The 17,071-nt window shown below is 42.1% G+C and overlaps 1 protein-coding gene across 1 annotated transcript in view; it reads left to right on the forward strand.

The window, feature by feature from the left end:
- The window catches only part of fbrsl1 (fibrosin-like 1), a gene marked incomplete at its 5' end in the record, with an annotated part of 329,828 nt that overhangs the window by 96,486 nt on the left and 216,271 nt on the right, over positions 1 to 17,071 (forward strand). The window contains 1 exon segment of the mRNA XM_080500127.1: positions 231 to 452. Coding sequence (XP_080356253.1) covers positions 231 to 452 — 222 coding nt within the window.

A 17,071-nucleotide genomic window follows, 5' to 3' on the forward strand; every position in this document is an offset into this window, starting at 1 on the left:
CTCAGCCGTCCCACCATAGATTCTGTTTATGGACTTTGTCATTAGATTTTTTCGTTTGCTCTACCTCCAATTCTGACACTGTGATTTTGTGGCATTTCTCTATATTCTCCCGTTCCTATCAACTCAGTGTTCTCTTATCCAGGGTCTGCATGTGGACGCTAGGTGGATGAAGGCGTAGAGTCGGATTCAGTTTCTGTACGTCCTCACACGTCCTCTTTCTCTGCTCGCAGAAGAAGACCCGGGTGGTGAAGACACAGGAGAAGAAGGAGCGGTGGAAGGAGAAGAAGGTGGCCAAGCGGCAGAAGGAGGCCGAGGAGGTGGAGGAGGAGGAGGAGAATGTCCAGCCGGTGGTGGACGCCCTGGAGAACGGCTTCCTCCATCACGCCCAGCGGGAGCAGGAGAGGATGAACGAGCGGCTGCTGAAGAAGACGTACTCCAAGAAGAACAAAATGGTCAGTGTCTGTTCGCCTCTGCGGTGTTTCTCTACCCGGCTGATTATATTAGTGGACAGGAGTTCAGCATAAGTTACAAAGGTTACATGCATCTTACATGAGCTGGTGTCTGTGTGGGTTTTTTTTTTTTTTTTTTTTCACTGATACCAAACTGTGGCTGAGAAAGCAGATGTGGAAATCAGCAATTCAGGCAGTTTTCCATACAAATAGTCACAGTTTGTTTCTGAATATGCTCGTAATTATTTAAAAGAGTGAGCGACGTGAAGCGCAGTGCTCTCGCTTCACTTCCAGCCGGTGAGCCGTCAAACCAACACATGTTCAAATGCCTCAATAATTCCAGTGTTCTTCTGTTCTTCTTTTATTTTTTTTTTAAACACCTGCTTATTTTTTTCAAGTAAAAATCAAGAACAATTACACAGACTTTACATGGCTTTATACACCAATCAGCCGTAACATTATGACCACTCATGAGTGAAGGAAATAATGTAGGGAATCTCTTTATCATGCATTCTTTTGGTAAGTGGGATAAATTAGACTTCAGCTGATTATTATTATTATTATTATTATTTAAATCTTTAAACGTTATGCATTAGAAGCAGGAACATGGGTTACTTTAGGTATTTAAGTTTTGTAGGCGCCAAATACAATGTCAGAACATTTTCATTACCGTCGAGGGATGTTTCTCTTCTGCAGAGGTTTGATGCAAGTGGCCACACATTTACAGGACTGGTGACAGACGCCTCAATACAACCTCACAGGAATCCATGTTGAGACTGATCAGGGCTGTTTTGGCAGCAAAGGGATGAAACACAATATTCTGCAGTGATCAAAGGTGGTCATAATGTTTTGGATCACTGTGTTGCTCTGTAGTAGTTTCAGAAGTTGTTTTTTTTTTGAGGCTGTAAAAATAGTGACATTCACAGTGTTTGTATTTGCATTCACATTTGTATTGTCAGCAAGGACTTTATCTTTGTACACAGTTGTGTTTTCTTTACTCCCATGATGCCCCTGACTGGAGTCACATTGAGGTTGCCCTTCGATAAGTTGCTCACTGCTTGACTCTGAGAGCAACTTGCTTAACTTTATTTGCTTTGCTCAATACTTTTACAATCAAAATAATACAGAAACTCACAGGATGAACCGTGAACTTGCACTCATGTCCCACAATAAGTCGTAGAATTTGGTTGATTGTTGTTTTATGGTGTTTCAGTGGATTGATTATATTTTTGACATTTTTCCGAGTTATTTCTCATTTATGGTTTTTTCCTAACTTCTCCCTTTTTGTATGGATCACCCTCCCTCTCTTTTTTTTAATCTGTATTATTAAATTACATCCCGGTTAATCTAATTCTGCATCTAATTCTAATTCTTGAATCCCGCGGTGTTCATATAAATCTTTAGGTCATGTTGTTGAACAAGACACGTGTTCACCTGTTGATGTTTTTAAGTGAATACAGTAAACCTTCATTGTAGGTTTGGCCGTTTCTGAAACGCAACTTTTCTGAGGCTCCATTTAAGGAACGTTTTCAAATTAAAACGGCAAACCTTTCTCACGTTGTGGGTGTAAGTTCACTCGACCACCGTGCTCAGAGCCACTGAAAATGGCTTCCGAGGTCCAACGTTTTTAAAACACTCCGACTCCGTTTCCGGTGAAACGTGGGGGAAACGCAACTTTTCGAAAAGCTTCGTTCGGCAAATGCAATGAGTAAATGGATAAAAGTAAACAATAACACTAACTCGTGGCCTGGCATGTCAATGAACCATGTTTCCCTCCAGAACCGCCAAAAAACAATCCATTTACACTTGAAACTTTGTGTAAACGAGACCCGAGACAGAACTTTTCAGATATTTTTTAATGATTGCGTCTCTTTCTTGAAGAGATGCTGGTGAGCGAGTGACAATAACAACGTTGCATTCCGGACACGTTTTTGCTATTTGGAATTTTACAACTCCTCCAACAAAATGTAGATTTCCTCTACCGTCATAGACATGAAAAGCTGAGTTGCATTTCTTAAATGCACCAGATGTTAAATTACTAAGGAGAAATCTTATAGTCACTTAAATGTTGACATCAGACTGTTCCCAGCACACAGAATTCTCCGCACTGCAAACTACAACCTGCTGAGCAAACTTGTAAAAGTGCAAAGGCAGATTCAGCTGAACTCCAGTGAGGCAGAGCAGCCAAACATGAGGATGAGGACGCATAAAAGTGGCCCGACACGACGACTCTTTTGAGACTCTGGTGTTTACAGCATTTCAGTCGCCGAGACAAAGGAAGGAAACAGACAGAGTTGGAAGTGTGTCATGTGGGGAAAGTGTTTCAGTCAAACGAGACTTCGGGCTTCATTGGTGTCTTATATGAGTCGTATTGACCAATGAGTCATTTCGCTACCGTGACCGGTCGCGTTTTGTCGACAAATTGTGGATCTGCTCCCTTCGGGTGTCTGCCGTCCTTTTCTTGTTTTCTTTCATGGCTGCAGAAGTGGTTTTCAGGTTGTTTTTGCAGATAGGGGGGGGGCTGCCAATATCCCCTGTTTCGTGCACACTGCTGAGCCCACAGACTCCGAGTCTGTCCCACTGAGATAGCCCATCTATGTGTTAACAGTTTGTTTAAATGGGCGGATGTTTTTATGCTCCTGTCCGAGGCCAAGATCCACCATAGTGCTGTTGAGGATAAGAGGGGGAAATGTAGTCAGGAAGCCAAACTAAATAATGAGGCTGTGTAGCCCGGAGGCCTCCTCCACAGACAAAAATATCTCTCTTAGATAAGATTTCCTGGGGAAGTTAACACGGCTGAAAATGAGTTTGGCTCTGATATTTAGTTTGCTAAGAGACAGTTTGAAATTATGTATTTAGCTGATGCTCTTATCCACAGTGTACAGTAAGTGCAATAGCCTGCAATTACTGAAGCAGAGCTGCATTCCTGCACTGATAATAAGCCCATAATGTTAGCAAACTGCTGCTGCCATGTGAAAACCTGGTCTCTCCCACCAGGCTGGGTTTGACTGTATCTTCATCTGAAGATTTACTACACGCGTTCCCAAACAGATTCAGATAGTGGAGAGATTGTGAAAGCAGCTGCAGTCCCACAGGAAAACTACACATTAGAAACTCTTTTTTTGTTTTGTTTTCGGCTCCGTTGCATTTCAAGTTCAAGTTTCAGCAGCACACAACTCTGCCTAAATAAAACTCTCAACAATCCTGTTATTTAAAATACATCATAGATGCTTGACAGCGGCATTCATTTTCAGACTGCTGCGTGTTTGTCTGGTGTCAAGCACTGAAGTGTGTGTTTTTTGCAAATGCACGCCTAAATTTGCATATTGCCGTCGATGTGCGTGGGTTTGAAATGTACAAAAATATCACGAGGCTCGCAGATCTGCTCACAGTTAATTAAAAATCACATCAATAATAAAGTGAGCACGTATGAAAAACACATTACAAAAATTCACCTACTCTAATATCTTCTTGTGTGTCATAGGATTGATTTATAACATCTTTTGACTAATTTATAAGCCTTAAATACATATTGAATTACACAGAAAGTTTATTTAAAAAAAAACAAAAACCCAGCAATGTATGATTTTTTAGTTATTGGGCTGGTCATCCAACAAACGATACAAAGCATCTAAATACACTGTTATATACCATCTGAGGCCACTAGATGCCACTGTATGACAACAGAATTCTGCTACAGTACCACTAGAAAGCCTCCACTGCTATATTTGCTTGATGTTGCTGGCGAAATGTCAGCATAAAGAAAAAAGCTACACAACAGAATTCATACTAACAATTGAAACACTTACGTAATGGAAAGTGGAAACAGAGCAGCAGAAAGAGAAGTCAAAGTGTGTGTGGGACTTGTCAGGGGCGGGAGAAAACGGCTACTGTGATGAAGAAAACAGAAGAGGCTAATTGCGTGACGCACAGAGCTGGAGGAATAAATTCACAGATAGTTCTTGAACAGCAGCTTGTTGGCAGTGCAGTTTTGCTGGGCATGAAAAAATAAATATGTCCTACACACCAATGTGATTTATATATGTCTATATATGTTATATCACACATTTTTGGAGCAGTGCAATTTATAGGTTGGGAAATACAGTGATCAAACATCTTTGAATACTTTGAAATCAACTGACATTTTCATCATTGATAGCTTCAATTCTTCAAAACAAACAAAGACCTTTCTAGTAGGTGTCCAGATAGAAGAGAACTAGTGTCGTCCAGACGGGAGGTGACCAGTGTGGCGGAGCTGCTGGATGAGAGGGAGGGGCCAAGAGGCGGCTGATGTGGCAGAGATAGAAGTATACGGAAGTGACATTATTGATGTGCGTTTAAAATGACAAAGTGCTGTTGAGGATGACAGATAGACTCGGGACACACAGGAGCTGTTGGTGGTGATTAAAAAAAAACCCAAAAACTATGACCTTTTGTGAGAGTGGACCTGGAGCCTAAGAGGGAAAAACTCTCTTTTGAGTTTGAGAAGGTTGAAGTAAAATCACAATTCATGACGTGTTTACTGTCTTGGGGGGAAGTGGGTTTGTAGAAATTTAAAACAGAGTGTCGTCTGCATAGCAATGAAACTGTTATATTTATGGAAAAATGGCCAGGAGGGAGGAGATAGAGGTTGAAGGGGATGGGGCCTATAGGACAGAGCCCTGGGGGACACCAGAAGAGAAGGGACATGCCTGGGATGTAAACGATTTCAAAGGAATGAACAAAGTTCAACCAGAGAGAGATGATTTGAACTGTTAGTGTGGAAGAAATGTAGAAGCGACCAAATATGGTCCCACTCGATTCCCTCAAAATGCCTTCAGGCCTCCTTGTATGCTGTGAATCATCCACAACCGTGGGGTCATCTGGTGCACATCTACTATGTTTTTAGTATCAAAATAAATCAATCTGCAGCAGCTCTTAGTTATGTGTCCACCCCGAGGAAGGCATTTCCAGAATATTTGAGTGTTGCTCAAACAGAAAACTTGTTTAAATCAGGACTTGTTTAAACCAGAAATCCTGAGCTACACGTTTCATATTTACTAGTTTTGTGTCTTCAAGGGATTTGTTTTATGTTTCTCAATCGGTTTATTTTTCTTGCCTTTATTCTGTTTTTATAGCATTTAAATGCAGCCATAACACCTCTCAATGGTTTGTTTATTGGGTTTTTAATGCAGTTGCTTGGGCCTGTAAATCACTTTGAAAAGCCTTGTGCTTAATTAGTGTCATGTAAACTTTCATTCCCCAAAACTTCATTGACTGTTTGTTCTGTGAAGGTGATTAAAACAGCCACACTGCTTCAGACAGAGGCTATCTGTGTGTGCACCCTGGCAGTGGACGTTTTAGTCATTTTGAACTGGTTAAGGCACATTGATCTCATGCATTATTAAAGCAACCTTAAAAACATCCCAGACCTGTGATCTGTCGGTAACTGGAGACATCTTTCTTCTCAGCTGGATAGATCTATAAAGTGCTGCAGACTACCTCTGGCTTCATGGTTCCCTGTTGCTCTTACTTAACTCTCAAATACCCCAATCCTTTCCTTTTTTCTTGTATCAGTTGCTTTCTTTAATCTCGGGGCTAAGGCTTCGCCTGACTGTCTCGATGCCTCAGAACAAGCAGCTCAAATGTCTTTTAAACTCCAGCTCTCATACTGAGAACTAAAGCACACCTTTAATACAAAGATGCATGTTCTCTCTCTCAGTTTCGGTATCATTGTACACTTCTTTGGGTTCTTGTCTCATCAAATTTACTGTGGGTAAAAGAAACCGTCATCCATACATGAGGTTTATGACATGATAATGTTGCATGACTAATGAGTCACAGACACGGTTATTAAATACAATGCATAGTGTTCCTAAAAGCTGCTTTTGTCATTTAATGGAATTAGCGTTGAATAATTCTCAGTCTAAAAAGTCTGGCTTACCCAAGTTACTCAAACTCAGGACCTGATTGCTCTCCTTATCCTTCACTATCCTGTTTTAACCTCATATATAAGCAACAAAGTCCTCCTGTCATACAGGTTTGTGTTACGAATATGAATTTTACCAATAAACATACACAAAATGTGACTCACTGGAAACCCTTTGCATATGTTTATCACATTTCTGTGACTGTCATTACCACATGATTGACAGGTTGATTTAGTCACTAAAATATCTCCTACAATTGTGCTTGTTGTGATATGTATTATACTCGTATTATTGTAGTGTTGCGACATGTTTGCTGGACTATACGGACTTTGTGGCTTTAATGACTGATTCATTCAACTGACTTCAGTTTGTGGGAAGAAGATGGTCTATTATCCAGATTTTAGCAGCCCTTTAGAGAAACTGAGATGCAAGCATGCATATAGATCTTTTAAATGTCAATTTAGGTGTATGAAAGCTGCTCAACTGTCTGGGAATACAGTTGAATATTAACATAACTTTTAAACAGGAGCTTCATTAAATAGCAACAAGTAGGACAACTATATTAAACATTGTGCTACAGCAGCTCTGCAGTGATTATAATTTCATTATGTCTTGTATTATGGTTGTTTCATATTGTATCTTTATTATGTTATGTGACTTCACAATATTATTACTTCCACATCATCATACGTTATCATGTCTAAGCCAGCGCAGCTAATGCTAACCTAATAAATTATGTGATTGCTTTCATTCTTTAATGGCTTTAAATACTATAACATCTCTTGTTGGGATATGCATATTAATGTAACTCCAAATAGGTCAAGTGCACTCTTGCTCACATCTCCTTTTAGTATTATTTATGAGTCTCCGTCCTTCTATTCAGCGTTTGTCAAAGTACTGTTTCTGTATTTTCCAGCGCAGCTTACAATTTTTTTTACAGCAGCTTGTAAAACTTTTACATCCAAGCATCACAACAACATTTCTGTGACCCAGAAGTGACTGTGTGAGTGACTGCAGGGAATACAGTAACTGAGAATCCATCAGGCCACCTTCTATGTTGTTGTTTATCCAGCTCAGGCTCGCTCAGGATGACGTGGGATACAACACACACATTCACAGCCACTGGAAATTCAGAGTAAACGTGGAGAAAACGCATGCATGCACAGGGAGAACATGTAAACTTCACAAAGACCCTCAAGATTAATCTGGGGAACATACAAGGTGTGAGATAAGACTGTGAACCACTACACCACCAATCCATTCTCTCTTTGTTGTCAATCTATCGCACATTTTCAATTTGAAGATACAAGTTCTATTGTTTTACTGTTTTATCCATTAACTCCCATACTGTGTTCATTGCAATCACAAATTGAGTGTGATTGCAATGATTGGGATGTTTACATGCATTAAATAGCATTTTATATAGATGTAAAGTATAAAATATGTTCTGTTCAGATGATAGTGATACAAGCCTATCACAGTCACTCTGTTAATAAAGCATTGAAGTTGCTTTACTTAACCTAAAATTGGCTGATGATCATTTACAAAAAAAAACATCTTTCGCTGTGCGTCATTGTTGGAATTCTGTCTGAAAAAAGGGCTTTTTGCTAAGCCACCATTGTTAATAAGATTTTCTTTTGTTAAAGGTTAAATTTAAATAAAAAACGCTTGATATGTCTGAGTGGCCAAGAGATCAGAAAACCAGACTTGTAATTGTCGATTAGCAGGTTTGATTCCAAATGCTGGCAGGTTCCCGCTGTGGGTCCCTGAGCGTGACCTTTAACCCCCACCAGCTCTGCGGCAGCCCACCGCATGTGTAGTTAAGGTTAACCACAAACAGGATGGGTTACATGCAGAGAAGTAATTCCCCCAAAGGGATCAATAAAGTATGCTTAATTTCATAAGAATGTGCACATGAGAATAATAATGCTGATTTTATGTAACGGTTGTTAAAAAGGCTGCGGTGAGCATTTATTTAATATATCTTTGAAGCAGGTGTTTAATTATCTTTGTTATTTTCTCTACAATTTGATGTAAATCTGAATTGCTTATTCGCAGTTCAGAAAATCATTATACAATGTCATTGTTATGAGTAACACTAATTAAGACCGGATTTAAATACTTAAATAGATTGAACACACACTGAAAGCTGTGTTTGATTTCAGGATGCTCCATGAGTAAACATGTCCTTTAGCATGCAGCTTAGATTTTATTTGCCACATTTCCCTTTTTCTGCGACTCCAGTCAGAGAAAGTGTCCCAACTGTGTGTCACCCTCCATGATCTGCATCGGCAGAGTGATGTGTTGGTCTCCTCGAGGCCCCCCGGGGTGCCAGAGCCTCGCCGGAGGACAGGCGCTGTGGTGTCACAGCTGAGTTAGTCTCAGGAGGAGAGGCACTTAATGAAATTAGACGACTTGTCAGGCCCTGGGAAGGTTTGAAACGCCTCTAAAACAGTCAAATATCTGGTTTTAAAACCTGAAACTAAAAGAGCAAGCTTTTAGTTTCAAGCTCAGGATCACCGGGTCCATCTTTAGATATCATTAGGTCCACATTAATATGATAATGTCAAATGTATACATTGAGCAACGTGTCTTTTTCTAATGTTATCTGTGAAGCTCATGTCAATAAACCAATACCGCCAAGCGTTTATTAATTCACTGCTGTAAGACATGAGAAAAGCAGCTTGTAGGATTCCCAGAAACACGGCTTCGACCTTCACCGTGCTTTAAATGGGAGGTCATGAATAACACATAATGCTGACTTGCTCAAGCAACAGCCAAACAGAAACACACATACACACACCCAAAACAACCATCGCTGTTCATTAGAGCAGGGCCTCACATTGTTCCCCACACACCCCTGCTAACAATGTCAAATAAGAAAGACTCTATTATTAGTTAGCCCCCCCGTCCCCCCGTCCCCCCCCCCGCAGGCCTGTCACTATCAAGCTGGAATGTGCACATAAGGGCAGCCTCCTGCACACCCACTGTCATAGTGGAGCTGCTTCAGGATTACTTCCTCAGCTACATATCTAGGTGTGTTTATAAGCACTAAGCCAGCTGGAGACAGATCAGATTAGCTGGGGCATTAACGGCGCGCTGGAGCATAGTTCAGGGGCAGTCTGAGAGCTGCAAGAGACGCGAGAGCGCCGCTGCCCCTCGGCAGTGGCGCAGCAGTAATGGGCGGGCGATCAGGATGACTGATAACGGCGGGCCGGTTGTTATCTGGGGAGCAGCGACCCTGAGCGGTAGCCGCACTGCCCGGGAGACGATACGTCTCTGAGCGAACTCCGCTTCCAGCCCGTTTAAACAGGAGATCAAGGTGAATCCTCTCCCACTGAGTCATCCCGCTAAAGTCACCGACCTGCAATTTATTACTGTCGACATGGTTCATGTTATGAAACGTAATTTTCTTGTGTTTGGACAGAAAACTGCTCGTGCATAAGAGGGAGCTGGGGCTTGACGGTACAGGATTAAAGGTTTTGATTTATTTATTATTTCCCAGCGAGACTGTTTATCGTCTTTCACTACAATCTGATGGTAAATGAGAATGGAGTTATTGTACTGTTATAGGGATCATTCCTAATCACGAGGTTCAAAAGTGTGAACGCAGTGGAAAAGGAATGTGCTCATGTTACTCAGGTTAACACTGCAATTTAACAAAGAGCGTTATTAACTCAGTGGATAATGAGGTGTGCTGCAAAGGTGTCTGCAGGCATAATGCACACAAGAGTGTGTGTGTGTGTCTTTGTTTTGCTCTCTTTGTAGGGTCTGAAACCTGAGCGCTCACTATGTTTTCATTCTCTTTCGTAGGTTGTTTTATTATAACTTTGGATTTCAATGAAATGTAATTTACTTAATTGCCCCCTTCCACCTCTCACATACAAACAAAAGAAAACGCAGCAAAACACAGTGGTCAGAGCACGAGTTGACAGGTTAAAGTGAATAACAAGGAGCATAGTGGTGCAGTACAAGCACAATACAGCATTTTCTTCTTTACCGTTTCCGTTATATGCATTTTCTTTGGCACATAGTTAATTTAAAAGTAACTACTGAATTCCCTTCTAAACAAAACAGTTTGGTGGGGATCTCCACTACTAATAGTTTCCTTCATATTTGACCCAGTCATCTTTCCTGCGGTGTCCCCCAGGGCTCTGTCCCAGGTCCCATCATCTTCATCATATAGATTTAATTCATGTTCAACAATGTTGGTCTGCCGAAAATCCCTGAATGTTTTTAATTGTGTACAGTGACCTTCAGTGTCTTGAAAGACTCCGATAAATAATATTATTTATTATTATTATTCCAAAGGTCAAACCAAAAGTGCCTCTGTACAAAGTGAGAGAGAGCCTGTACAAGCCTTCATGTTTGAAATGTTACTGTTTGCTTGTATTCACCGTGGAGCAGTTGTGTGGAGCTCCGAACCCCAGCGAGCCCTCAATGAAATGTGATACTGCGGAGCTGCAAAGCTGCAGGGAAAAGAAGAGCAACAGAAAAGATCCATAAAAGATTGCAAGACTAAAAACGGGGCACAACACAGAAAATAGATTTTAATAAAGTGTGCGTTGTGGGGAGCCAGAACGAGCCTCTCACCACAATAACAGAATCATCGGAGCTCCAGGCTGGGACCATTTGCTCTGCCTCTTTAAAACCAGATGCAATCAGAAACAGATGTTGTAAAGCAATAATGTCCATGTCCATAAATGTGCTAAATAGATAAGGTGTGTGATTATCCTCAATACATGTTTTGGGGTTGTGGGAGGACACCAGATGATCTGGGAATACTGAACACATTCAAACTCAGGCAGAGAGCCTGAAAGCCACGACACCCCCCATACTGTACTCAAATAGGCAATTCTCTCTCTGTGAGGTCAAAACACCAGCAACAAAGTATGCCTATTTCTATACTATCATCTAAAAATCAATCATTTTTTTTTCTAATATTGTGCTGCATGACTTATATGAGCTCCGGCTTTTAAAATCTTAATTGTCATTGACTTTTAACTTAAGCGACAGGGAACGTTCAGGATCCATGATGGGAGACTTTAATAAATTCAATATCTTACCAAGGAATTACAGAACAGAACATTTGCTGAGTTTGCAGCAGAGAATATACCATGCTAAATCAGTAAATTATATAAAAATACGAATCTCCCAAAGGAAAATTGTAAAGTCACTCAGTTAGAACGGAGATCAGACGGAGGAAATATATCACCATAACAAGTGTTGCACTAATAATACCATTTAATTAACTGACATTGGCTCACAAACAACGTTCCACAGAAATTCAATGGAAACTAGCAGCTTCGAGTCTATAGATGAGAATGTTTTTTTGTTGTTGTTTTTTTCGGAAAATAGTATAAAAGATAACTTAGCTGATTAATACAGTGTGTAAAACATTAATATTTGTTAAAACAAGTGAGTAAATGTGTGATTTTTGTCTTCTTGGAGATGATTTTCCTGGGTAAATATTTGTGTCAGAGCGCGTACCTTTCCCTGTGTGTTTTCAAGTTTCCTAAATGCCATCTATTTTTGCTCAGCAGACAGCCTGACCACAGTGGATTTAGTCAGAGCAGCCAAACTCGTCCCCGTGGGTTTCCACTCAGGCTGGCAGTGTTGAATTTGCCCGGGATGCCAGGGGGAGGCTGGGAAAGGATGAGGGAACAGTCCCGCCGGTGTTGCATCGGAGTGGAGGGATGTGTCGAAGGATTTTGCTGCTTCGGTCTCGGGGGACGGACTGAAATTGAACAGGGGCCCAGTTTGAACTGGCCCCAGATGTCTGAATCTGAAGAGTCAGTAAAAATCCCGGAGGTGGCAAATATTCCAGGTATGACCGATCTTACAAAAAAAAATGTAAGCGGGGCTCACAGATGGATGTGATAAATGTGGTCAACTGGAGCAATCTCCACCAACCGGAATCCATCAGGTAGTTGAACTGCAACCTCCAGGAATAGTTCAGCCTCTTGGGGTTTCTCCTTGGGATCCATCATCCTTTAACTACCCGAGGTTAAAAAAAGAAAAGCAAAACAAACAACTGAAGACAGATAAAAACACCGGGACACATACTTAGAAAAGGCAGGAAGAGGCTGAAATGAAAAGTGGAAATAAAAAGAAGCGAGTGACAAAGACTGGCTGAACCCAGACAACCTCGGCGCCCGCTGTGCTCAGCCAGGTGAATATTGCATGGGACAGTGCACAGTGATTAATGTCAGGCCATGTAAGGTGCTTGGCCGGGTTAGTCCTTCACTGTACGCCCACACACACACACACACACACACACACACACACACACACACACACACACACACACACACACACACACACACACACACACACCCATGTACACACATCCCATCACTTTTAACAAGTCATAGTGGCTGAGATACAGCAGGGCTACTTCAGAGCAGGCACTCTGGGGACAATTAGGCCCCGGGAACATTGAATTAGCAGGGATCTAAAGTCATGCTCCACTGGAGCTGGAGCTGCTGCATGCAGGGACTGCAGGAGGTAACCGAGGAGAGAGGCTTCTCCTGGACGCTCTGTCTGATTCTTTAAGAGCGCTGGTTAATTTTACACTGCTGTGCGTCGTTGTTTTCAGTGCATTCATTAACTCTTTTTACTCGGGAGGCAGGTGTTAGCTATAATAAATTTGTCAGGACATTATTTTCTCTGCGCTTTGCTTGCTGGCGAGTTTTGATTACTTTCCCCTTCTCTTTTTTTAATGTAATTTATTAAAGTGGGACCTCCCAGGCAACATCATATTACAGTTTTGCATCTACTGGAGAATCTGTAGCTATAGCAACAGATATATTGCTCCTGGTAGATGTTTAACTAGAGCAGGCAGCAGGGAGAGACACTTTATTACACCTTGTGCTTTATGATTTACTGTATCATTGTGGTTTATATTACAGTGATGTTTAGGGAGCAGTTCAGAAATGTGTGCTCCAGGAACCCTTCAGTGTCTGGAGTCATATTCCTCCTGCAAAACCTGTGCACAAAGCAGCCTATAAGATTTTGGGCAGCAAGTTAAGTGAGATCAGCTTTTTTGTGTTTGTGTTTTTTGGAGAAATGCTCTCAACAAACACGCGTCACAAAGGTCGAAGACATTTGTAAACAAGAAAGCAAAGTGGATGACATGAGGCAGGCTGCTTTATAAGGGTATGTGATACCTCTCTTTTGACCAAAATGTGCTTTCGCTCTCACTATTTCTTAAGGTATGACATAATGTCTGCTGTCACTTTGAACCTGAGCCTGTAAAAGACACTGAACACCGAGTTTGGGGTAACAGAGAACCAACTGTGGGTAAGAAATGAGGTCAGTTGGCTCAGATTGTCCGATTATCGTGACTTAGTTCCAATTACGTCCAACAAAAGCAGAGGTGGCTCAGTTCTGCATGCACCCACCCACTCACCTTATGTTATGGTGAAGGTTTCCACACATTTGCATTTGATGACATCAGTTCCTTTGATTTCTGCTACTGTTGTTTGATATGATGAGATTTTGACGGCACTTTAATTTTTGTTGTGTATATTGTGTAAACATAAAGAGGTCAGCAGGTGTTTGCAAAGGTACAACCCTCATAAGAATCACTCCTCCAGTGTTTAACTCAAACTTGAAATAGAAGTAGGTCATTTTTTTTTTTTTAATCTGTGGATTTACTGTGTTGTTCCCACAAAAGTGAAAATAATAAAAATAAATACAAAGCTTTAGTGGCTGCTTTAAGTATCCAGAACCTCACCACAGAATAAAGATCGGCCTTCAAAAATCACATATTAGTTAAACCTTGGAGGCAGGAGTATAACTCCGCAGCGTCGGGGGTCATGTTTCCTGGCCAGCTCACAGTCTGGAGGCTGGCAGCAGTTTTGTGTGCAGTGCAGTGTTACACGGGAGGCTTGAGGAATGGAGGGATCTGGTGTTTGTACGAGAGAATGGAAGTGGGTGGCAGTCCTGAGCCTTCACTGAAAAGAGAAACCTTGTGTGGATGTGAGAGGTCTTTTGTTTGCAGGCCCGTGTGCTTTGACAGGCCTGAGAGGGGGTAAGACAATAGAGAGGCCATGCTGGATCTTGATGCCTTCCTGCTGTAAGCTGCTCCGCTCCGCTGCTATTGTTCTCCGTTCATCACTTACAAATGCTTCATTCTCTCCTTGTCACAGTTGTATCAATTTGTTTTAGTTAATTAGCACTACAATTAGCACGTATTTAATTAGATTCCAAGAATGTGTCTTTTTTTTTTTTTTGTCATGTCGGTTCTGCTGTGCAGTGAATCTCTTGTACACGCTTCTGTGTGTGTTCTAGAGTGTGCTCCAGTCATGTACATATTGGCTGTATGTGTGTGTGTGTGTGTGTGTGTGTGTGTGTGTGTGTGTGTGTGTGTGTGTGTGTGTGTGTGTGTGTGTGTGTGTGTGTGTGTGTGTGTGTGTGTGTGTGTGTGTGTGTGTGTGTGTGTGTGTGTGTGTGTGTGTGTGTGTGTGTGCGCGTGCGCGCTTGGCAGCATCTGAAGGTTTAAGTGTCCAAGTGTCAGCTTTGCCACTTTAGTCCATTAGGGTCACTACATTAATGGGATCTGCGGAGACCCCTGCCTCTGTTTTTATAGGCGTGTGCCCGGGAGGTGGGGGTGGTGGGGGGGGGGTGTTGTGACTGGCAAAGCCGGACATTAACTCGAACGGATTAAATGGGATTAGAGTTGTCACTGAGACAGATGTGATCTTTCCAGCCTCGGATTTCTGCTGCTTTCAAACTGTGCTTTCAGTTTCACTCGTGATACAACACTGACCCCTGCTGCACGAGGCAGGTATTGCACCCACATGCACTTTGAGGCGTGCTGATGCTGTTTTTAACCCTTTGGAAGAATGCACTGCATCGTCCATTGGGGGTCACTGTTCCCATTTGAAAAAGAAGACGACGGGCCTCTCCTCTCCCTTTCTGCCATTTTGACTGTCTAATATAAAGCATATCAGGGTTTTTGCAAAATTGAACCCAGGCAGGGTATCTTTCGCAGGTTCCCTAACATTTCCTGTTATATCTTGCGATATCTGTTTAATGAATAAGTAGATAAGATAATGCAATACTGCTGGAACACAGAGGCTCATTTAGAGGTTATACACGCCTGCCTGCCGCTTATTAAAACAGCAAGTAGCAGATACATGAGGTCAGATTTGGACAAATCAGTCAGAAATCTCCACGCATTAATCATGTCTCACAATTAGCGTCACAGCAATATGAGGAGAGATGATTTCACAAGGTATAGTTAGGATTTTTACAGTTTATACAATTGGGTGTGCATTTTTTTATTGGGTCGTGATTTAAATTACATTGTTAATACTTGAGCAGGCAGCATGTGTTTGGTTTCTTTTCTTCTTTTTTTCTTCTTTTAAAGGCCATTCACACAGTAGCAATTGGACCAAAGGCTATAATTGTGTTTTCATGTACTATAGATCCTGTCATTAGGCCCCTGGGCCTGCAGGCAGTTATATGATGACAGCTGACAAGGGGGCACGGCTCTTTTGAGGAAGAAGGGGAAGGTGGGGGACCACACGCACAAAAGCCACAATTACTTCCTGGACGGTCCCCAGAGCTCAGTGGTTGGAGTGTGTATGTAAAATGATGTGGGAGAGGCCATTTGCAAAACAAAGAAAGGGGAGGTGGGAGGGTGAGAATGATTGCTTTTGCACGATAGAGCATGTATACCCCGAGGCGGAGGCAGCGGGGTGGGGGTGGGGGGGGTGGGGGGGGGGGGGTGTAAAGTGGCAGACTTGGGAATGACACGCCCCCTAGCAGTCCTTGAGGAGCTGAAACCAGATGGGGGTGGAGTTTGCGGTTGACCCCTTCTGGTGCGATGAGGGTCAGGGTGCTTTTCCCCCCCGGGGCCCTGAAAAGAGGAGAAGGACCCCGGGGGCAAGAAGCTTGCAGCATGTTCAGTCACAGGTTCACTGAGTGTGTGTGTGTGGGGGGGGGGCATGCTGTCAGAGCCAGATTTAGTGTCTGAAGAAGACAGAGTGGTTATTGGAACATGTTATTTTATGAAATCTCAGGATCAAGAAATATTCTATTCAGTGTCTGGCTGCAGGTGAAAACACAGGCCTGTCTTGTGTCGTCACATGACTGACAATTGATTGACCAGAAAATTAGCATTCATTTATTATTTTTTAACTTGCGATGGATGAGAAGTTGGCACCCGTTCAGTGTTGTTTGAATTGTTGTCACACTTCAACAGATTGTTGTGCCGTACGAACAAATGCTTTTATTTGACACCGAAAAGAGAATAACCACAGAGGACTGTGTGAAGGAATTCCCTCATGTTTTTTAACTATTTAGCACGTTGTGCCACACGGCAGGGAGACAGAAGTCCTCTCTGGAAAGTCTTATGATTACAACCCATGTAAGTGGTATAGTTGTGTTGTTTGGACTTTTCGATTTTGCAGTCGCCGCAGCAGATCGTGTGATTCGCATGTTTCATTTGGTGAACTGGACGCTCTTTCTCCTGCACACTGAGCGGTTGTAGGTTGACGGACTTCACCTGCTTCCAATTGGTTTCAAACCAGCAAACTTATAGGCGAATGTAAGACACCAGTGTCTAACACACATGTGTATCAGCAGTTATATTGTTCAGTTTGAGAGCAACAATAATCTCTGTCTTTTTGCTCCATAACTATAGTCCAATGGTCACAGTGGTATGGCACATTTGATTAAAAACTGGCCTATATTTGATTTGAT

The sequence above is a fragment of the Blennius ocellaris genome (assembly GCF_963422515.1).
Source record: "Blennius ocellaris genome assembly, chromosome: 7".
NCBI lineage: Eukaryota > Metazoa > Chordata > Actinopteri > Blenniiformes > Blenniidae > Blennius > Blennius ocellaris.